The 23,985-nt window shown below is 36.6% G+C and overlaps 1 protein-coding gene across 1 annotated transcript in view; it reads left to right on the top strand.

The window, feature by feature from the left end:
• Positions 1-286: 286 nt before the first annotated feature.
• Positions 287-23,985, top strand: part of GKAP1 (G kinase anchoring protein 1) — an 80,348-nt gene continuing 56,649 nt past the window's right edge. Inside the window, exons 1-5 of the mRNA XM_068552567.1 lie at positions 287-504; positions 951-1,084; positions 9,452-9,704; positions 12,070-12,213; positions 21,048-21,125. Coding sequence (XP_068408668.1) covers positions 9,495-9,704; positions 12,070-12,213; positions 21,048-21,125 — 432 coding nt within the window. The 5' untranslated portion in view covers positions 287-504; positions 951-1,084; positions 9,452-9,494. The remainder of the gene's footprint in view (positions 505-950; positions 1,085-9,451; positions 9,705-12,069; positions 12,214-21,047; positions 21,126-23,985) is intronic.

Raw genomic sequence — 23,985 nt, 5'->3', positions numbered from 1 at the left:
TGGACCCTGCCCGGCCCCCGTAGCTCCCCTTCTCCAGCAGGTGGGTCTGGTCCTTTCCCCCAACTCCGGGCGCTCACGTCACCCGCGAACCCCTACCCACGCGACAGCACCGCAACCAACCTGGAAAATAAACAAACCCCCGCGCGCGGCGGCAGGCGCGCCAGGCCCCTCCCCCGCTCCGCCCCGCGGCTCTCACGCCGCCCCCTCCGCCGGGACTTCCCTCCCGCCCTCGGCTCGCGGCCGCGTTTTCCCCGCCCCTCACCGCAGCCCGCAGCCGCGCTCCCTACAGCGGTCCGCCCGGCCCGGCGCCCCGGGGCCCGTTAGTGCTCCGTGCCCGCTTGCGGGGCCGCCGTGCGACCCCCGCCCGGCGCGAACACGCCCCTGCCCCCCGACACTTGACCCAGCGCAGTCCCAACGCCCAGTGCGGCCGCCCCAGGAGCCGCGGAGCGGCGGCGGCGGGGGGAGGAGGGAGAGGAGGGCCGTGCCGGCGGCCGGGGAGGCCCGGTGAGTACGCGGAGGGCGGGCCGCCTCGCGGGGGTCCGCTCGGGGCCCCTGAGGCGGTGGTGGCGGCTCGGCCGCGCCGCTCCATGCGCCCCCGTCTCGGCAGTTGGGGACTCGGCCTGAGGCGATGGGCCCCGCTGTCCGGAGCCGCTGGGCAGAGTGCGCGGGAGGGCCGCTCCTTGGGAAGGGCCGCGGCCCCGACGCTTGGCGCTGGTCTCGGGGGCGGCGGAGAGAGACCCGCGCCGACCTCAGGCCCAGGCGCCCGGGCGGTGCCTGCGGCTCCCGAGACCCCGCGGGGGCCGGGGCCGGGGGCCACCGCGGTCGCGGGGCCGTCGAGTGACAGGTGCCGCCGCCCCCTCCCCGCCGCGGGCATCGCGCTCCCGCCCGGGGAGCCAGGCGCTCGGAAATTTCTGGAGCTTCGAACTGACTCGCTGTTTTCTCCCTTTCAGGTTTTGAAGCCGCTTCTCTGCCCGAGTTAGGTCTCGCCCAGCTCTGTTTCCTTCTCTATGTACTTTGCGCGAATAAGTTTTGGAGCCTCGGTTAACAGCCTGTGGGTGAAATTTGGCTTTCATTCGTGAATGAGGTATAGTGAATTACTTTTTGAGTAAAGTGCTCCTCCTCCTCTCCGCTAACTATTGAAAAGTAAAAGGGAGAAGGGTTTTGAATTTTGTTTGTTTGTTTGTAGTTATTGTTTGGAACAAGCAGTCTTCCAGAATTTTTGTCATCTCTAGCACTTAGGGTGCTTGGTAGGTATTGAACAATGATAAAAAATGACTTATTAAATTGTCTTTTCTCTCCGTCTTGTTTTAGATTTTTCATTCTTACCTTAGCTAGATTCTACAATTGAGTAGGTGCTATGGCTTTCATTAGAAGCACTAATGAAAGATCGTCTTTCCTCTACTGAAAAGCCAGTGACATTTTCTCTGCACCGTTTAGTACTATTTCTTTACGTAGTAAACGTGCTTGTGATTGTAACCTGAATCATCAGTTTAATAAATTTGACTTGCAGCCATAAGAATATTGAACTTTGTGGCAATTAAAAATTTTTTAAATCTTTAATCTGTGGAAACGTAGATTTTTTTTTTCTCAACAGGTTCATAACACTTAAGTTCTCATCAGTCAAATCCTAATTAATGGAAGATATTGTCATAAATGGTTACAACAAACTTATCTATAAGATAATCAGTCAGGTGGCTTCACTCTTTAAGAGTGAAGAACCCAGAAGTTGACCAAGAGATCACTGGGGCAATTGAAAATATATGTGCTTTATTCATGGGCGAATCCCTTAGGTCCTCAACCGGTACCTGCTTGTACTTTTTGCCTAGGTTTTTCAACCCACAGAAATTAGGTGATGCGGATTGGAGAGGGGAAGGCAGTATTTAACTATGAAGAAAAAAAAAATGGAATTTAGGATATACCCATTAAGTTTATATGGTTTGTTTGCACTAAGTTTGTTGCGAGCAAAGTTTTGGTATGCTCTTGGCACTTACTGGTTGTGAACCTTACTTTATAAGAAGCCAAAGTGAAAGATATTGTGTAGTTGTGTTATTTGAGGAACAGAATGTAAAATAATACGATAAAAAAATTTCACCAGGTATTAAGTCACTCATACTCAATGCCATTTCATTTTATGGTTTTTTTTTTTTTTTTTAATCTAAGCTATATTTCAGTGAGCCCACACTAGTTGGTATCTACATGGTATTCACTTCTTTTTTCATTAGGCTTACTGGTCGATAGTGTTAATGGAAGATGACTGTCATTCCATTTTATAAAAGGGATATATTTGGTCTTGATTGAGGAACTTATACATATACCAGTTTTTAAGTGCCCTAATTGTGGTTCCCTGGACTGAGGTATGGCTACTCCTACCATCTTTCTTGACCTTAGAGAGATCATAGTCTAAAGGGATTACATCATAGTGGCACTGGTCCTCAGAACCTTAGTAGAGGAGCCCAAGAGGATCAGCTATTTATAAATCCTTCTGCTTGCAGTTTAGGCTATTCATTTTAAAAAGTAGTTTACTTAAGCTCCTCATGTATCCTAGCTCTTTTTTTTTTTTTAATTAATTAATTATTTATTTATTTTTGGCTGTGTTGGGTCTTCGTTTCTGTGCGAGGGCTTTCTCTAGTTGCGGCAAGTGAGAGCCACTCTTCATCGCGGTGCGCGGGCCTCTCACTATCGCGGCCTCTCTTGTTGCGGAGCACAGGCTCCAGACGTGCAGGCTCAGCAGTTGTGGCACACGGGCCTAGTCGCTCCGCAGCATGTGGGATCTTCCCAGACCAGGGCTCGAACCCGTATCCCCTGCATTGGCAGGCAGATTCTCAACCACTGCGCCACTAGGGAAGCCCCAAATTTTATTTATTTTATTTATTTTTGTCTCTGTTGGGTCTTCGTTGCTGCATGCGGGCTTTCTCTAGTTGCGGCGAGCGGGGGCTACCCTTTGTTGCGGTGCGCAGGCTTCTCTTGCTGTGGAGCACGGGCTCTAGGCGCGGGGGCTTCAGTAGTTGTGGCATGCGGGCTCAGTAGTTGTGGCGCACCAGCTTAGTTGCTCCGTGGCATGTGGGATCTTCCCAGACTAGGGCTCGAACCCATGTCCCCGGCACTGGCAGGCGGATTCTTAACCACTGTGCCACCAGGGAAGCCCTCTAGTTCTTTGTAATCAATACTTTGAAACCAGTTGTGTTTCCTAAACAAATATGCTAATAATCACTGTTAACTCACATTTGCATTCTGGGAATTGGGGATTATCTCTAGCGCACTTTGCATTTTCTTTTGCTCCATTCTATTTTAGAGCATGTCTTTGAATGCATAGATAGCTGTGTACTTGGGGAATGTAAATATTTTTTAAAAAACCAAATTCAATAAATGTATCTTCTGTGTGCCAGGTCCTGTGGTTTTGTTAGGGGTGGAAAGAAGAAGCTCTTGCCTTTCAGGATGTTGAAATCAGGATTATAAGGGGCTAGGCACAACAGTAAACAGATAATTTTAAATAAATCTATTCAGTAATAAAAGTAAATATAAACTACAGAAATATTACAAAGGAGGGAATGATTAAACAGGCAGGTCAGAGAAAGCTTTATAGAGATCCTAGCATCTGAGCAGGATTTTAAGGAACAAATACAAGTTGTAAGTGGAAGAGATGGAGGGCATTTTAGGCAAAAGGCACAGCAAAAAGATTTGAACAAGTAAAACTAAATGTGTGGTCAGGAAATTTTAAGTAGTTTGTTTTGCTGGAGTACAAAATCTGAGGAAGGACAGTTGCTATAGAAAGCCCTAACATATGCTCTAATATTTAATAAGTAATTGGCTTTTCTAGTATTGAGTATATATAAAGTGGAGACTTCACTATAATTTGATTTTACTGTGATTTTAAGTATAGAGGAATTAATAGTTTTTACTAATGGATTCATTAAGAAATTATAGAATGTTGCACTTATATGTGATGAGCTGCCTGCATATTTATATTTGTAAACTTACTTGTTTCTTGTGCATTTGACCTGAAACATTTGTTTTCAAATTATCCTTCAAATTTTCTTTTGTCTTCCTTCAACTACTTAAATTAGCCTTTAAATTATTTTTTAAAAGGAGACTCAGGATTTCCCTGGTGGTCCAGTGGTTAAGACTCTGCAGGTTTGATCCCTGGTCAGGGAACTAAGATCCCATATGCTGCGGGGCGTGGCAAAAAAACATAAATAAATAATAAAAGGAGACTCAAAGGGAAGAGGAAGAAACATAGGAAATAATCATTAAATTTCTGGACTAAAAACCTAATTTGTGTAGTATTTTAGTAATTTTTAACTATTTAACATAGAGCACTAGCCACTGCATTCATAGACTGACCAATGTAGGTAGCTTAGTGGATGTCCACTGTATTTTTGTTTTGTGTACCTTAATTATGTCCTTGTTATTTAAGTGTATGTTTATAAATGAGCATTTATATATACTCAAGTATCTGGATTTTAAAGACCATGTGATGGAGAAAGAAAGGGAAGATAACAGGGGGAGGGAGAAGAACTCTGAATCTGTTTATCCAAGTATCTCTTAGATATGACCATAGGTGGAGATGCAGAAGTTTAGGACACAAGATCTCTAACCCTAGCCTCACAGGAATACTAACCCTAGCCTTTCCCTGAAATAGTATCTTTAAAAGTCTAATGTTTTTGTGGTCTGCTTATTTATCTCTTTTTCTCTTCAAGGTTTTAAAGCAGTTTCAAATGAATTCCTGGATTGTATAACATGATTATCTTTTTGCAAATTCTGAAAAATTTGTTAATGAAGGCAATGTTTTCTTAAAAACATGAACCATAATCAGTCTTTGACAATTGCTTTGTGTCATTTATCTTCTCAATCACTAACATAAAAGAACCTGAGGCATGTCATTGTTAATTCTGACCTGTAGTTGCCCTTTTTAAGTTTTGACACAGGGCAGAAAAATCAATATTGCATTGATTACATTATGTTTTTCTTTTTTGAATTTGGGTATAGATGACCATTTTTCCTTTTCAGGATGAGAGTTTTTTCTTATAGAAGGAATATGGTCGTTACAGAATATTTGGGGAAATAGTGAAAACTATAGAAAGGAAAAGGAGTAGTCCCATGCATTTCCTTCTTTTGGTATGTAAATAAATAATACACATATTTACACAAATTGGGGATTATTTTTATATTTTTATTCCCTTCTTTCATTTAAAATTTACATTTCCCCCCTCTTCCACCTCTGAAGTACTGGTTAGTGTATGGTATATAGATTTTTGACATAGTATACAGATTTCTCTCATGGCTAATGAGGTAGTTGATGTGTTGGCTGTTTATCACTTTTTATTTTTAAGTACAGCATGAGTACAGATGATGAGCCCTTCCAGTTGTCCCATCTCCTTACTCCCTCAGCTGCTGAGTAGAGCTATTTTTGGCCTTTAATATTTACTATTATGTAGAGTATAGTGCAGGTGGCTACCACTCTCCTATTCTCCCACCTGTACCCCTTACCAAACAAGGGATCATTGGAGGTGAGCATTTCCCCTTTCCATTTACCCTTTCATTAGTTAGAGAAAGTATTTTAACACATGGGTTGCTAAGATGTAGCATAGGTAGCTGCCTCAGGAAAATAATTATTTTGAGTGTTTATCACTGATTCTTTTGTCAGTTAACAGTATTTGTTCCAATGCTTTCTTTTCACTTTGTCTTTCTTTTATTCTTTTCATTCATTCAGGAAACATTTATTGCTTGTTGTGTGTGTCCACTGTATAAGACATAGTCTCTACTGTGATTCTTGGGTTTCAGATAGATTGGTGTTTTCCTTATGCATTATGTTAAGTATAATCTTTAGGTCTCTGACTCTTCAGTGGCCGACTGCTCAACCACAAATTCTCAATGCCTAAAAACTTTTTTCTTTTCATTTCAAAGAAAAAAAACTTCTGTGAGCTTTGGCGAGATATTTAGAACACCTGTGAACATTTCACTCATGCAGAACAATCCAAATATGAAATTCACAGTTTTGATATCAGTCCTGAAATGGAGAGGAAATGTATTTGTGTAAGCTATCAGTGATGATAAGGTTAGATTATATTGCAGTAACAACCTGAAAACCTCAGCAGCTTAAAGCAGCAAAGTTGCTTTCTTGCTCAAGCTACATATCCATTACAGGTTAGTAAGGAGATTTTGTTCATTGTAGTTTTAGACTCCATCAGACTTGACTGTAGGAGGCTTCATCTCAGCATACACTTCCGCAATAACAGAAGCAGAGTAAAGAGAACACGGTGAACCATGTTCTGGCTTTTAAAGCGTTTTAAAGCTTATATTTCACTGGTAGTCACATGGCCAGCCTGCATTCAACATGAGAGTGATACGTAATTCTCTTTCAGGGAGGGGCAGTGAATATTTGTGAACAGCTATCATATGCAATTTATAGTTGCGACAGTTAAAATTAAATACAGTAGTTGTAGAACAACTGTGTAGGATTAGTGTACCTAAAGTGGTCAAAGCTACTAAAACTTACAGGATTTTAACATGGCATGTTGAAGTTGAAGCAGAATTAATGTTTTCCATAATATTTTTGAGTCTGGAATTTCCTTTTCATTTTGTAATATTTTCTTCCTTATAGTAACTTACAAAGCCTTAATTCTCATGTCTGTGGGAAAGATTTAAGCCTAAAAATACGTCATAATTTTAATGGTGTGATGTCATCTCTGTATGTTGTGGTATTTTATCTTAATCCGTATGCTTCTGAGCATAGGAGCAATAGGTGTAAACGTGGTATTGTAATAAAAATACTTTGATTTCATAACTATTAGATGACATCTTCAAATCTCAGTTCTTCTTTTGATTTTTTTTCATTGTTTAACAAAAAATTGAAAGATTTCCAAATAATTTTCTGGATTCTTAGGTTAAGATGGAAGATTGAACGTATGCTTCTCATTTTTGTTCCCTCCTGAAAACATGCAAACTGTAGTGTGTGGTTAGCTTTCAAAATGGACCTCAGTGATCCTCACCTCTTAGTATTCACACTTTTACACAGTCCCTTCCCACAATGAATAGGGTGGACCTGTGTAAACAGTAGGATATTGTGGAAATAACAGTAGCTAGTTCAGATATGAGCACTGTGTCTCGAGACAGACATGATAAAACTGTAAAGAAAAACAAAGGAATAAGTAACACAAATCAGGATAATAATTATCTCTGGACAGAGTGGGAGTTGGGGGGTTGCTATTGGGGAGAGGCATGGGGTGGGTTAACATTTTGTCAGTCTTAGTGCTAGGTACTTGGAGTGTTCCTTTTTTTAAAAAAACTTAATAGTTTATTCAGTTATGTACTCAATACATTTCAAAATAAAAATAAACAAATTTCTCAGTTTCACAATTTATTAAGAGAATCTGTTTCTTTTGAATTGAGAGAGTACTTGGTCTTCTAGTAGTTACAAGGCTTCTTACTTAGAAATTGCAGAGTAAGGTTCAGCAAATCTAGTTTCAGGTCCTGACTTTGCCAGTAACTTGCAGAATGACCTAACCAGTCTAAGTACCAGTTGCCTCATCTGTAAAAAAGGATTTGGGTTAGATATTACTAGAGGACCTTTTTTGTAAAAAAATTTTTTAATTGGTGTATAGTTGATTTACAATGTTGTGTTAGTTTCTGGTGTACAGCAAAGTGATTCAGTTTTTTATATATATATATGTTTTACTAGAGAACCTTTGCTATCTTGTCTTAAGTTTAACAGGCTCTTAAAAAGCTGAAAGGTACCAACAAGGGATTAATTTCCAAAATATACAAACAGCTCATATAGCTTAACATCAAAAAAAAAAACCCAATCAAAAAATAGGCAGAAGACCTAAATAGACATTTCTTCAAAGAAGACATACAGATGGCCAACAGGCGCATGAAAGATGCTCAATATTGCTAACTATTAGTGGAATGCAAATCTAAACTACAGTGAGGTATCACCTCACACCAGTCAGAATGGCCATCATTAAAAAGTACAAATGATAAATGCTGGGGAGGCTGTGGAGAAAAGGGAACCCTCCTGCACTGTTGGTGGGAATGTAAATTGGGGCAGCCGCTATGGAGAACAGTATGGAGGCTCCTGAAAAAACTAAAAATAGAGTTGCCATATGATTCAGCAATCCCACTCCTAGGCATATATCTGGAGAAAACTCTAATTCAAAAAGATACATGCAACCCAATGTTCATAGCAGCACTATTTGCAATAGCCAAAACATGGAAGCAACCTAAATGTCCATCGACAGATGAATGGTTAAAGAAGATGTATATACATACAATGGAATATTACTCAGCCATAAAAAGAATGAAATAATGCCATTTGTAGCAACATGGATGGACCTACATATGATCATATTAAGTGAAGTAAATCAGAGAAACTCAAATATCATATGATATCTCTTATATGTGGAATCTAAAAAAATGATACAAATAAACTTATTTACAAAACAGAAATAGATTCACAGACGTAGAAAACAAACTTACACTTACCAAGGGGGAATAGTGGGGGGAGATAAATTAGGAGTTTGGGATTAACATATACACACTACTATATATAAAATAGGTAAACAACAAGCACCTGCTGTATAGCAGAGGGAACTATAGTCACTGTCTTGTAATAACCTATGATGGAAAAGAATCTGAAAAAGAATATATATGTATATATATGTATATAAATAACTGAATCACTTTGCTGTACACTTGAAACTAACACAACATTGTAAATTAACTACAATAAAAGAAAAAAAAGCTAAGAGAGGTAGGGGGCACTGAGACTAGTGAACTAAAAGATAATGGTGGAAGGTGATTTTGAAAAGTTTCCTCTGGTTGAGAGAATTTAAGTTCTCTATTTTGCTGTCACTTCTCTAGAATCAAACTTAAGGCAGAATTTGTATACGGTAAGAATGTTCTTTGTTTCCTACTCCTTTTTTCCTGTCTTGGAAGTTGGGGATAAGCATGTAGTTGGACCAGTGGTCTCTGTGTGCGGTGAAAAATGATATTCTTACTCTTCCATTGTAAACCATATTGATTTAGGATGTTCTCCATAAATACGTATATATTAATCAGATTTAGGATGTTCTTCATAAATATGTATATATTAGGATAGTCTCCATGAATATGTAAATATACAGCAGTGTATTTAAAAGAAAGAGGAAAAACATTAATTTTTGGAAACTGTATATGGAAAAATGAATACATTGTATTGGTGGTATTCTTGTAATAATTGTGAAATCTCAGTATATCATTTTTCTGTTTTATATTATACAGTCTTATGTTGTTTACTTAAGTTTAAAAAGTATGTTATTGCCAATAGAACTGTGTGTATGAATCCAACTGTTACTAAATTCAGTGTCAGGAGAAGTGTATGTGTGTGTGTGTGTATATATATATATATATATTCTAACATCTGAGACAAATTTTACTGTGTTTATTCATCTGCCTCCTTTCTCCCTTCCCACAGGAATTATTCTTGACAGAAGTATTTTAAAAGAAAAATCTTTACAATGGCCTCAGCAGTACTTAGTTCTGTTCCCACTACTGCTTCTCGTTTTGCCTTGTTGCAAGTGGATAGTGGCAGTGGTTCTGATTCTGAGCCTGGAAAAGGCAAAGGTCGGAATACTGGAAAGTCTCAAACAAATAAATCAACTACAAATGAGAAAAAAAGAGAGAAAAGAAGAAAAAAGAAGGAACAGCAACAGAGTGAAGCAAATGAGGTAGCAATTATAATTATTCATGTCTGCTTTCCCAGTAGGTTGTATGCGTCATGAGGGCAGATACTATCTTGTTGACCTATGTATCCAGAGTCCTGGTCCATAGGTACTTGGTAAATATGACTTGAATGAATGGATATAAATTTGTGTGTATTTGAAGTCAGATGTAATGAACATATTTTAAATTGCCTTTTTTTCTTTTGTCTGTGGAAGCTTATGTGCTCATTCCAAAAAGTTTCTGAAAAACAAGAAAGTCTTAAAAGGAAACAAAGGTCATTTGTAAATATAACTAGAGATATAACAATTAATATTTTGGTATGTGTTTTCTGTATACATATATAAGTTTACTTGAATATATAGATACATTCATATATACATTCATATTTTACTTAAATGAAAATGAGACTATATAATAGACTTTCATAACTGGCTTTTTTAAAATTAGCATGAGCAGTTTTCCATATGAGTAAATAAAGATCTACATTATTTTAAATGACTCCACATTATTTAAAATTATGTGGCTTTGTCATAGTTTACTTAATCAGATTGTTGTGATAAACATTTAGGTTGTTTCCCCTTTTTTCTTTTTCTTTTTTTTTTTTTTTTTTTTTTACTGTTATAGACAATAAGCCTATGACTAGCCTTGAACATACATTTTTATGCATTTGATGGTCATCTGTTTCTTAAGGGTAGTAAACAGGCCCTTCTCCCCTAGACATGCCTAGCATGAGTTACATGACCAACATTTAATGCGCCCATTTATTTTTAAAAGAAACGTTGAAAAACAACTCTAGCCTGTGTCTGTTTGTCTTTTAACAGAAGAAGCAGTCAGGTATTAAGGACTTTTCTCAATATCACTTAATGAGAGAAGTAGTAAAAGTGTTTTTTCCCCCCCTATATTCATTTTATAATATCCCAAGACTTAGAAAAAGCCTTTCCAATTTGTTTATTTCCATCACCATTGCTTTCTAAGTATCTCTTTAAAATGCTGCCACACAGAGAGTCACTTTAAAAGACATTTTTCTCACCATACAACCTTTCAGAAGTTCAGTCTTACAGAACTTTTGATTGCCTACCATTTTCTTTTTGGTATTAGATGTGGGGAACAGAAAATAAGGTAATAGTGGAGTTTACATTACATTGCTGAGAATGAGCCTGAGGATCCTCCCTTCCCACTTCCACAGCTATAGTTCTGTCAGTCTACTTTCTGTAATAAATCAGTAGTGTACCTGCCATGGCTTTGTCTCTAGCAGCATCCCCTCTACTCTGTCTTTTCCACAGCAGAAAGCAGCTGCTTAAAGCGATGTTGTCATCACTCCCTCTTGCAGAACAGTCTATTGATTATCAGTTAAATTGTTGATCCTTGATTTAAAGCCTCTTCATTGGTTTCCTAGTGCTGCTGTAACAAAGTACCACAAACCAGGTGGCTTAAAACAACAGAAATTTATTCTCTTAACAGTTCTAGAGGCTGGAAGTTCTAACCATGGCGTCAGCAGGGCCAGGCGCTCTCTGAGACTGAGTAGAATCCCTCCTTGCCTCTTCCTAGTTTCTTATGGTAGCTGTCAGTCCTTGACATTCCTTGGCTAGTGGCTGCATCTTTCCAGTCTGCCTCTTTTGTTACATGGTGTTCTCTTTGTGTATCTTTGTCTATACCCTTCATTGGATTAGGGCCCACCCTAATTCAGTATAACCTTAATCTTAACTTGATTATATTTGCAAAGATCCTATTTCCAAATAAGGTCACATTCACAGACAGCAAGGGTTAGGCCTACAACATATTTTTTGAGAGAATACAATTTAATCCATAGTAGCCTCTCAGTATTTTTCTCCCTGTTTCAACCTCTGTGACTAAGATTTTTCTTATTGTTGGGAGTGGCTTGGCCAGTACAGTTTTAGTTCATTATGTTACTTTGTGGACTAGGCCCTGTATTTTTAAGGACTAGCAAAGTAGTTGTTAGAGTTCCTTAAGCTATCTTCTCTCACTATTTAAACTTTTAAATTTATAAGCTATTAAACTTTAATCTTATTGAACCCTATTGTTTTGTATTTTAAAAGCATACTTGTTATCCTGTTCTCTACTCCTATAAACTTCCCTTTAGTAAAGCAGACTCATTAAAATGGTGGTATAATAGAGTATAATCCATTCTCACTTATTAATCATTTCATCTAGAAATCCACCAAAATTATCTCAAATGCTGGTGAAATTAGCATTCTACAAAAGACTACAAAAAATTCAAATAGTGACTTTGTGAGTTAGCATAATGAGTATTTAGAAGTATAAAAATATTGATTTCTTAACTTCCAAAAAAATCATTTGTATCCCAGGATTGGTAAACTGAATTTAATTTTTTGTTTGTTTGTTTCATAGCTCAGGAATCTTGCTTTTAAGAAAATTCCCCAGAAATCCTCCCATGCCATTTGTAATGCTCAGCATGAGCTATCATTACCAAACCCGGTACAGAAGGATTCACGGGAAGAAAATTGGCAAGAGTGGAGACAAAGAGATGAGCAGGTACAGCTAAGTAAATCAAATTGTTTTGCTTTGGTTTTCAGTGAATTTTTGCATTTTTAAGATAGCAGTGCATCTGACCATGACACCACTGTTCTGAGGAGCATTTTATATTGGATTAACTCACATGTGTTTGCTACTTTTTATAAGAGGTTCTGGTTTTTATCTACTAGGAAAGCAGATTGACACATTTATTATATTTGTTAGTTTTGGCAATTTCAAGCAGTTATTTTCTGAGTTTTAAATTCATCTGCCTTTTTACAAATGAGGGAGATATAGGGAAGGGAGAAAAACAGGATTAAATTATTTCAAGTAAAAAAATCACATTTGTAAGACCAGAGGTCTCTTATTAAAAATACTCAGTGAAATAATTAGAGAAGTGTGAATCAAAACTACAATGAGGTATCACCTCACACCAGTCAGAATGGTCATCATCAAAAAATCTACAAACAATAAATGCTGGAGAGGGTGTGGAGAAAAGGGAACCCTCTTGCAGTGTTGGTGGGAATGTAAATTGATACAGCCACTATGGAGAACAGTATGGAGGTTCCTTAAAAACTAAAAATAGAACTACTGTACGACCCAGTAATCCCACTACTGGGCATATACTCTGAGAAAACCATAATTCAAAAGGAGTCATGTACCACAATGTTCATTGCAGCTCTATTTCCAATAGCCAGGACGTGGAAGCAACCTAAGTGTCCATCAACTGATGAATGGACAGAGAAGATGTGGCACATATATACAATGGAATATTACTCAGCCATAAAAAAAACTTGAGTTATTTGTAGTGAGGTGAATGTACCTAGAGACTCACACAGAGTGAAGTAAGTCAGAAAGAGAAAAACAAATACCGTATGCTCACACATATATAAGGAATCTAAAAAAAAAAAAAAAAAAAGGTTCTGAAGAACCTAGGGGCAGGACAGGAATAAAGACGCCAACGTAGAGAATAGACTTGAGGACACGGGAAGGGGGAGGGGTAAGCTGGGACGAAGTGAGAGAGTGGCATGGACAGATATACACTACCAAATGTAAAATAGATAGCTAGTGGGAAGCAGTGCATAGCACAGAGAGACCAGCTTGGTGCTTTGTGTCCACCTAGAGGGGTGGGATAGGGAGGGTGGGAGGGAGGAGATATGGGGATATATGTATATGTATAGCTGATTCACTTTGTTATAAAGCAGAAACTAACACAGCATTGTAAAGCAATTATACTCCAATAAAGATGTTAAAAAAAAAATACTCAGTGACAGTTTTACTTAAAGAAAGAAAGACTTTGAGGAGAAACTTTTCCTTTTCAACCTTGTTGTAAAATAGTTTATGACATTTGTTTGTTTTTTTTAACCTATTTACACGATGTTTTGTTCTTTTATGCCTCTATTAAATAAATGTCATTAATAACCAAATCAAAGAGATAATTTAATAAAACCAATCAATTTCTTTTTGTGTGTGTGGTATCCAGGAAAATAACACACTAAGCCTGGAATGTACTCTAGGAGGTGCTGTATGTATGGGAAATTAATAGTTATTTTCTTATCTGTTAAACTGCCATTTGATCTGTTGGGAATAGGTATTGTTTTAGCAGATGTTTGGCTTAATGGAGTGGCTATACCTATCATGCTTGGGTTACCAGTTTTAAAAGAATTAGACTAGGGACTTCCCTGGTGGTGCAGTGGTTAAGACTGCCTGCCAATGCAGGGGACATGGGTTCGATCCCTGGTCCAGGAAGATCCCACATGCCGTGGAGCAACTAAGCCCGTGTGCCACAACTACTGAGCCTGTGCTCTAGAGCCCACGAGCCACAACTACTGAGTCTGCGTGCCACAACTACTGAAGCCCACGCGCCTAGAGCCCGTGCTCCACAACAAGAGGAGCCACTGCAATGAGAAGCCCGTGCACTGCAATGAAGAGTAGCCCCTGCTCGCCACAACTAGAGAAAGTCCGTGTGCAGCAACAGAGACCCAATGCAGCCAATAAATAAATAAATAAATAAATAAATAAATAAATACATGTTCCTGTAAAAAAAAAAAAAAAGAATTAGACTATACTGAACTACGCTCTTAACATAAACTACGTTAATTATAACATTTTCTATAGAATTTTGTAGTGCCTCAGGCTCATCTTTACGAGCATCAGTTATTACACTAGGGCTGTGCAAAAATGGTATTTCCGAGCATTGGTAAACTGGATAAATCATCTTGTATTTTTCTAGAGGGGTTATTTGATTCTTTTTCCCTTCTACAGCATTCATTATGACAAATTTTTTCTGGTTTACATGTATTATTAACGTAATGATCTACTTGTTTAGGCAGTAATAGAATTTGCTAGTGTCTTCACCAGAGAGAATTTCTCCCAGTGGCCCAAGAGGCACTGGAAAATTAATAAAGGAAAACTACTCAATTTTGCACCACAATAAATGCCACGTAATAGGGGAACTTAAGCACATATTTGATTGCCCTTCTTCCTGCCGCCATTGATTGCTGCCAAAATGACCAGGTAATTATGAGAAGGAAATAGTCAACTTGGCCCCAACCCTATATAAAAATATCATCCAAGGCTGAGGAACTTTGAGGAATTTCTGCTGGATATACTATTGATGGGTCACTTAGGAAAACCTGGTACCTTATTTGGAAGTCTCACTTGTAGGAAAATAATCAAGGTCATGAGAAGTAAAGTAGTTCTTGGGATAATTACAGTGACAAGTGAAGAAGAGATAAGGGCAAGCTTTGGGACTGATGGACAGTATACCACCTGGAATCTATTTTACTGTGTGGAATAATAGATTTTAAAAGTAGGGGCCAGACAGTGACTGTACTAGGCAGAAGGTATGCAGTTGTGGTGGGTGTTCTCCCTCACACAGGGAAACAGCACTATGAGAAGCTCCACGTGTTGAGGGCTGAGCCAGTCAAAAAGCGGGATATAGAAATCCTGTCTGTTATGTGGCTGCTTATTTTAAACACAAAAGAGAAATGCTAAGACAAAGTTTACTACTCCTAAATTATCAAAGCGATAATGTAAATTTACATTGGCTAAGCCTCAGCATAAAATCTGAGAGCTGGCATTAAACAGCAACAAGATAGACAGTAAAGAAACATCCACTCCACTTACTTAGAAGCAAACACTGCATCTTAGTTGATCTCATGTCAGCTGAAGAAAAGTTTCTGCCACATAAAAGGAGAAGAACATTGTACTTAATGTCCAAAGTGAAAGTGTACTTTGAAAAAGATTTGCTACAGGGAACAGAGAAATAGATTTTAGACAGCACCTATTTTTTGCTTTAATAAAAACCAAGGAGCTAGAACATTTTGTAAAAGTCAAGGTGACGGTAATGTTATATAAAAAGGTGAAATAATAGACTGAGATGAAAAATCGGGTAAGAGAAATTGAAAGGGAGATGAGCAGAATACAAAATTTCTTTGCAGAGATGTATACATCAAAGGAGGTATACGTTTCACACTTGAAGTCGGTAGATTTTATGTGATATGTGATACATAAAATATGTGAATTATATCTCAGTAAAGCTGTTTAAAAAAAAGAATAGGCCATGACTTTGATTTGATTGTATTCAGAATTTTTACCATTTCTTTTTAATATTGAATCAAGATCAAGAGCCATATTGTTCACCATCACTTGTTGCCTGGGAATAAATCTCTGTAGATGTTGTTCAGGTATAACCTCTTATATTTGTGGTAGTGCATTGATAATACTGATTCCAGTATTACCTTTTAAAAATTTTACATCATGGCTCAAAAATAATGAATGAATAGAAAAATCTCTTCTCATGGATATTCAGTGATAAATAGATCAAATTTTATTGTGTATTTCTTACTATTGTTGTATTGATTCAGACTCCACATATCACTGGTTTTGTCCAACTCTGAAGTTGAATATCTGCTAGCATGTGCATAGTTAATTGTTTTTTCACATTGTAGCCTCTAGTACATCTATCTGATAAAGGCATTTTGCCAATAGTTTGTTCTGTTTTTTGTTTGTTTGTGAGTGTGATATTTCTCATTAACCTTGTGGCTGGTATAATAAGTCTATTGTTGATAGTTTGACTTGCACCTGGTTTTACTATAAGCAGTGCTCTTTGTTTTTTTGGCTTTTTCTTTAGCAACAACATTCATCACTTTTGTTCTGGAAAGCATTACTTAGTACTTGTTCTGTTCTGGAAAGACTCATACAGGTCATTGTGCTTTGGAAGTGAAACAAAAACTATAATGTCTTTAGGCCACTGGTCTGACCATGTTTCATAGCAGGAAGCTAGGAACAAATAGATTGATGACTCAATAAATTGAAATTTCAAATATTTACTATGTTAATTTTCTATTTATAATTTTCCTTTTCATTTGCTTATGTGACAATCACTCTTGTGCTAACACATACAGATTTATATTCTGTATTCACTGTATTAGAGTCCTGTTCATTTTAAAATTTATGTTTTTTATAAGTTGCATTATTTACTATTTTCATTACTACTTTTAATCCTTCAGTGAATCGTTGAACCATTTTTATTACTTTGAGATATAATTAAAGCATACAACTTAATAAATGTAAACAGCACTCAAAAGATATGAAGATGCATTAATTGAGATGAACCGAACCTGATCATTAGTATGAACACGTAGATACAGTTTTTGTAGAATATTTACAACCTTTAAAATCATAATGTTCAATAAGACTACTGGAAGATTTCTGGGAAATGATTCTGCTTTCCAAATTAGTGAAAGTATATGTTCCACACTTTGAAAATCACTGAGTTAGAGGACCAGAAGGCACTACTGCTACTGTGGCTAAACACTTGGCTGCAAGTGTTAGATGTCCTCAGAATGTTGTTGTGTGTTGTGTTACAATAACCCGGTTCCCCTGAGAAATGAAGATTAATTCTTCATTTGGGATTTGTTTTGCTTGGATTCAAAGTGGGTAAAATTTTTATGATACTTCAATTTACAAATTTTTAAAAATCTAGTTACAACATATTTACTGTCCTTCTCATTTTTCATTGGTTCTTCATACTCTTTAACTGATCATAAACCCTTGAGCTATAGGTTTATTTATTTAAATAGAAAAAAAATGTTTTACTACTAGATGGGGATAGGAGGCAATGAAGGAAGCCAGGAGGAAGGGGATCTGAAGTACTCCATCTTGGGCACATGTAAGTATCTTCTCCAATCCTGTAGGCATTTTAGTGCCTACTGTTTCCTCTTTTTCTTCCTTTCCTCCTCCTCCCATAAGTACAAAGAAAATGATGAGGAATTCTAAATTTGCATACTTAACATATAAGATACTTTTTAAAAATCATGGTTTTATTTGCATTTTCATGTCCAGTGCCTGTCTTTCAGGCCCAGACTTTTTTTTTCCCTCCCAGTTCTACCTCTACATGTACTGATTAATTACATTGACATCAGTCTTATGATTAACTAATTCTCTAATTAAGGCATGTTTAGGGAATTTGGAATCATGTTTTCTTTCTCTTTCCTGGTATTGTAGTCTTGTGTTACCTTTCTCCCTGTTATCTGGAGTAAAAAATCTTATCTTTGAATCATTCTTCTTTCATTCTTCATATTTAATCAGTGTTCCAAAACTTGGTCATTCTTTGCTGAGAAATAGCCTTCTTTGTTTCCTGCATTGCTATTTTCAGGTCCAGGTTCCTGTATGCTGAGACTACAGTGGTTTAGCCAGACCCATTGATTCTAAGTTCTCATTCTTCTAATATGACAGTTTATTTCTTTAAAATTACTCTTATCAGAGTTCCTCTTTCATCTATCCTGAATCCATAATTTTTAGGGAGTGTCTGGAACCTAATTTTACCCTACCTAAGCAATCGTACTTTCTACTATTCTCCAACATAGAGAAGGGGAATTCTAATTTATTGTGTGTAACTCTTGTGCCAGGTAGGCACTGTGCTAGGTACTTTACATATATTATAGCTTTAAATTTTCAAAACTACACTGCAAGGTTGATATTTCTGTTTCCTTTTTATTTATGAAGAAACTGAGATTCACAGAAGTTACATAACTTGCCCCGGATCACAGCTAGAATGCGTAGAATAGAAATATAAATTATCCACCTGTGTGATATCCCAAAGTGTGGATTTTTTCCACATCTCTCTTGTATTGCATAGTATTTATCTTTTATCATGTATCCCATAATATATATATTCTTAATATCATACTTTTTGTTCACGTGACTCTTTCCTCCTAAAATTCTTCCATTCATTTTGCTACCTATCCAAATTATATCTCTCCTTTAAGGACCAACTTATTTTCTTTTCTGTATGCTTCTTTGAATTCTATTTCTTGTTTACCTTTTTTCTGTCAACTTTTGTAGCACTCTTAATATCTTATTCTATTTTCTGTATGTCGTGTGTGTTAGTTTTTTATTCCCAACTGGAGTAGAAATTCTTTGAGGGCAAAAGCCAAATTTTTGCTGCTACTTTAAAGGACTAGAGGCAAAGCACATAGAGGGTTCTCTGTGAATCCTTATAGGCTGAACCATACAGTGACATTTGGGAAGTTTTTCCTAGTTTTCAAAGAGTTAAACTGAAATTTAAATCATTTTTGCCTAATTGTATTTCCGTGTATACTAGTTTTTGTTAATAATTAAAAGGTAAATGTAAGCTTTAAACTGCTATATTTAGAATCAAATGCTGGGGAGAGCCGTATTTTTCACTTTTAAAAGTTCCATTTCATTCCGTTTTTATCCTTTTCTTAGAATCAGCTGTCTTAATATCTAAGTTACTTGAGATAGTTTGAAAAAAAAATAATGACATCTTGCAAGACTCCCAAATTCGTCTCCTCTTCTCCTGCCCACTAATTTATTTTTGGAATATCAGTCAGAATATATGACATATTGGAAATAATCTTAAACGTGTTTTCTGTAAATGTTAAATGTCGTTAATATGGATTAAAAGCTTAGTGGTAAATTCAACCAACTTTTCTCAGAATAAACTTAAGTAATTTTGTTACTTTTTCTATGTTTGGATGACTGCTATGCTCTAATTATATTGAATTATTTTGTACTCAGTTTGCTTTGAGTTTAGGTGGAGAAATTGATGTAAACTTCCTTTTTTGTGTAACACTAACATGAATCCACTTCCTTTTTACCTTTTAACTGTATATTGTTTTTTAATATACATTTATATAATAAAGTATTTAAAAGGTTAACCTTTTAAAAAAGGTTACTTTTTCCTGATTATTATTAATTTGGATTGAATTAATTCTTCAGTTCTTTTCAGTTACTCCGTAGAAAAAGTATGTACAGTTTACTTGGGGCTTAACCAGAATTTCTAGTGCTATATGCCCTTATTTACCATTTTAATTCTAACTATTTTTCTCTGAGTTAGATTAATTTTTTTCTGTGATAAACCTATTTTTTCCCCCTCTTTTTGTTGTCTTAGTATAGGATTGGATGAAATGCTTTGATTAGAAGTAAAAGATTTATTAGTTCATGGTGTCCAGTGTTAACATTTTTCCACTTTTTAAGGTGTCCCTTTGAAACAGATGACTTCTTTTTGGAATTGGTTTCTGTTTTAGTTTAGTGTTTTTTTTAAATCGTTAAACAACAGAAACAATTCTGAATAACTTTGGCAAAAAATAATTTGACAAAAGGATACTGAGTGATTCACAGATTTGAATTAAAAACTAAACAATGAGACCTTGGGAAAGATGGAAATTAAGGAATTCTGGGGTGCTCAGAGGCATGAACTAGTACACTCACTTTTAGAGGCTATCATCAGCTGATTGAACCCCACTTACTTTGTGTTTGTTCTCAGATTTTAGTTCCTAGGAGAACAAAAAAGAGTTAGGTCCTTTGCTCCCATCCTGTTGTTGGTGATACCATACACATATTTGTGTGGGTATGGTAGTGGGTGGTATATAGAATTAGGTGATGGGCTGTCTTGCTGGAATCCTAGGACACTGGATTGAATTGTAGTTATTCAAAGGAATAAAGGAAGGGATTATGGACAGACAAAAACAAGCAATGTCCACTAAATTTATGCTTTTATTATACAGTATGCATAGGTCGACACATACATGTAAACAAATCCAAGATGTTTACATGTGGCAGCTATCCTATTCAGCTGCAGATATACCTTATCCCCAAAGGCAGACAACCCAAAGTCCCATCCAGCCACTGTACCAATTCTGTTTGGCAATTAGGAAAAGTAATTCTTAGAGAGTGATTTGTTTGGAGGGTGGCAGAAGCTAGATTATAAGAAGTTAAGGTGAGATTGACCGGTGAGAAAGAGGTACCAAAAGATACAGATCACAAAGAATCATTTTATTATAGTGTTAGAGGAGTTTAAAGGTAGGGAAGTCATACAAAAGGAATAAAAAGATAGCAGTAAAAAGATGCACTACAATTTTTCTGTAACATCAGGCATATACCAGGACAATTGGTCCCTTATTTAAAGGTTCTATACCTGTGAATTAGTCTGTATTAAGTAGATGGTATGTTTTATAATGCTTATTGAGTTTTCAGTATTCTTATATTTTTGAGTAATAATCACTGTTATATTTTCTGTGTCCAAAACTAGATACCATCTTTAACATCTATTACAGTGTCAATTCCTTTGTGAGATTTTTTTTTTATTACAGTAAAAAAGATTATTATACAACAGATAATTGACAATGAGGAAATAAAAATATCAAAATAGTAAGTTTTTGCTTTGGTATCTTCTATAAAACACAGAGTTCTCTACTTTGGCATGGATAGATAACTTTGGAGAACCTAGACTGTTTATTGAAGTATTTGTTTTCTTATCCTGTATATATTGTCGTGTTGTATAATGCTATTATCTGTTTATCGTTAAACTTTCTTTTTATTTTTAGCTGACATCTGAAATGTTTGAAGCAGATCTTGAGAAGGCATTGTTGCTAAGTAAATTAGAATATGAAGAACACAAAAAGGTATTTACACATTTATGGATTTAGATATTTTAGGTCTAAGTGGTCAAAAGTTAGAACCACCCTTCCTGAATTTTGTATAAAAGTTCTTTAAAGTTTGTCCTAAAAATTTATCCTTGTAACAAAGTAATTAACATAAAGTTTTCATGAGATTTCTCCTCAAGTTCTGAGAGATAACAGAAACACGAGCACTAAGCTTTGTCTGGTGATTTGGAATGTTCAGTTAAGAAATTTCTCCAACCAAGATGAAGGGGAGAGAGGAAATGAGGCTAATAGCAGATGATTTATTTTAACTTATTTTAAATGAACATAGAAAATAGTTAAATTTTAAAAATTTAAGTAACTGTGAGTACAGGGGCATCCATTAAGAGACCCTCTGCTAGAGATACACTACTAATTAACTGAAGTAAATAGAAGGACATTTCTGATAATTTGGCCTTGTGAATTCAGCATTTATCACTAAGCTTTGATATTGGGCTGTGTGTTGAAATGCGTTCTACAGCTTGTAACTGTAGGGACATTTACGCAAAAAGTAGTGTTTGTTTCCCTTTTCTATGTTTAAACTGAGCATTTATATCATCTCCATATTATTTAACATTGTAGTCCTTTACATATATTGGGAATTTTTTTTGGTCTGTAAAGTTTATTCAACTTGTGATCACTCAGTGGTTGATCATAAATGGCCTCTGGTCATGCTTAAGGGCCTTTATACTATGTCATTGTACACTAGCTTCTTCACTCAAGAGGAAGGGAGGAGAGGAATTAACATTTACAGTAGATGATTTTGCTATTTATTTATAGCTCAAGGGAAGAGGATGAAGGTTGCCGTTAGACTGGACTTGGTACACTATATGTGTTAGTTTCATTTTCCGTGTCCCTATTCCAGTTATCCAGAATAATCAAGAATAACTATAATCCTTGTTGTTACTTGTCCGTTTAGACACAAAGCTGGCAATTACAAAAGTGGATACAGCTAGCTTTACTATGATTTAATCATTTAAATGGACTTTCACATTACACTGGAAAAATCCTTCTGACTTGCCCAGTTTGAAGATAAAATTTATCAAAAAGAATATTATCATACAATGATGATTTGTTGTTGTTAGATATATGTCTACATTCTAAAGCTAAAAGGATTAGCTGTACCTATGGAGAAGGAGTAGAGTAGATGGTGTTGGTAAAATATGCTCCCAGCCAGTTTTCTTGGCGCATAGGCCTGGTACCTAAAAGCATAGGTTTTATCAGGCTATAATGACTCTCAGAGAATGGAGAAACTCCTTTTGTATGTGATGGCTAGTTTGATGTGATTACATTGATGTAGCCATTGAGTTTTAAGTCAATATTCCAATAAAATAACTATAATTATTTTAGCCTAAGGATTTTTATAATAGCTAAGGTGTGGGATGGCATTTTCTATCCTGTCACTCATTCACCAGTTATTTTTTTGACTAGCTAAAATTTGCTAGGCATACAGTCCAAAGATAAAGACATGGTCCAAGCTATTGAGTTCAGTGGAAGGAGACACACCCATAATTGTAGTGTATAGTATTGAGAGATTTTATGTTTTCAGTGCAGTGGGAATTCAGGAAGATAGAAGAATTTTCTGTGCTTTTGATGGGGGTGGGTTTTAGGAAAGGATTCTTTTTTTTTATTTGATAAATTTGAATGTTACAATTTGTAAATTTAAGGTGTACAGTGTGTTACTTTGATACATTTATATATTTTAATATGATTGCCAGTGAAGCAATATTTATCATATTACAGCATTGTAGTATAGTATTATTGACTATATTCATTATATTTTGCATTGGATCTCTATGGTTTATTTATTACTCATTATAAGTTTGTATACTTAAACACCATACCCCCATCCCCATCCCCATCCCCATCCCCATCCCCATCCCCATCCCCATCCCCATCCCCTGGTAACCACCATTTTACTCATTTTATTTTAACAGGTTTGACTTTTTTTTTTTTGTATAGATTCCACATATAAGTGATATCATACAGTACTTGTCTTCCTCTGTCTAACTTATCTCGCTTAGCATAATGTGCTCAAGGTCTATCCATGTTGTCACAAATGGCAGGATATCTTAGGAAAGCGTTCTTAAAGAGGAGTCGTACTCAATGTATTAGAAGTTCAGCAGTAGGCAAGAGAAAGTAGGCATTCTCAGGGAAGGAGTGACAAGTATATGACATGTACACATGAAAGAGTAGCATTTTGAAAAACTATAGTTTACGGACCTAGAGTTGCTGGAGATACTGCCACCAGAATAGAATATAAATAACCTCATGTACAGGCTAAGGAGATTGAGTTTTATACATTTGTTGGCAGAGAGCTGTTGAATATTTTTAACTTTAAGATTGATTACAGGTTTTCATTTTAGAAACTTATGCCGTAACAGTGTAGAAGATGAATGGAGGGGCTAAAATTAGAGAGTGTTGCAGTGTCAAGCTAGGGAAGACAGGGGAAGTGACAGAAGGTATGAATAAATGAGAATAGATTTAAGAGATCTTTAGGAGATAAACTCAACAAGACCTAGGGACTAATTTGCATATGAAGTGTATAGGAAGAATAAGCGAGGATGACTGAAGTTTCTAGCCTAGACAGTTGTGTAGATGATGGTGGCATTAAGCAAGGTACTTACTAGAAGATCAAGTAGGGAAGGCAGGGTGAACATATTTAGTTTGCAGATGTTTATTGAATATTCTGTTTGAGTACATACACAAGTCATCAGGTAGAACTTTAAATTTTGAGTTTGAGGAACAACAGGTATAAAGCATAAGAAGAATAGGTTAAGAATGGAATAATGGTAAACAGCAGCTGCATTTTTAAGAATATAGTTGGGGAAAGAGAAACCAG

Source organism: Eschrichtius robustus, chromosome 10 (genome assembly GCF_028021215.1).
Source record: "Eschrichtius robustus isolate mEscRob2 chromosome 10, mEscRob2.pri, whole genome shotgun sequence".
In the NCBI taxonomy this organism is placed as follows: Eukaryota; Metazoa; Chordata; class Mammalia; order Artiodactyla; family Eschrichtiidae; genus Eschrichtius; species Eschrichtius robustus.
Note: the sequence above shows the minus strand (reverse complement) of the source record. Positions and strands in the feature narration are given on the sequence as shown.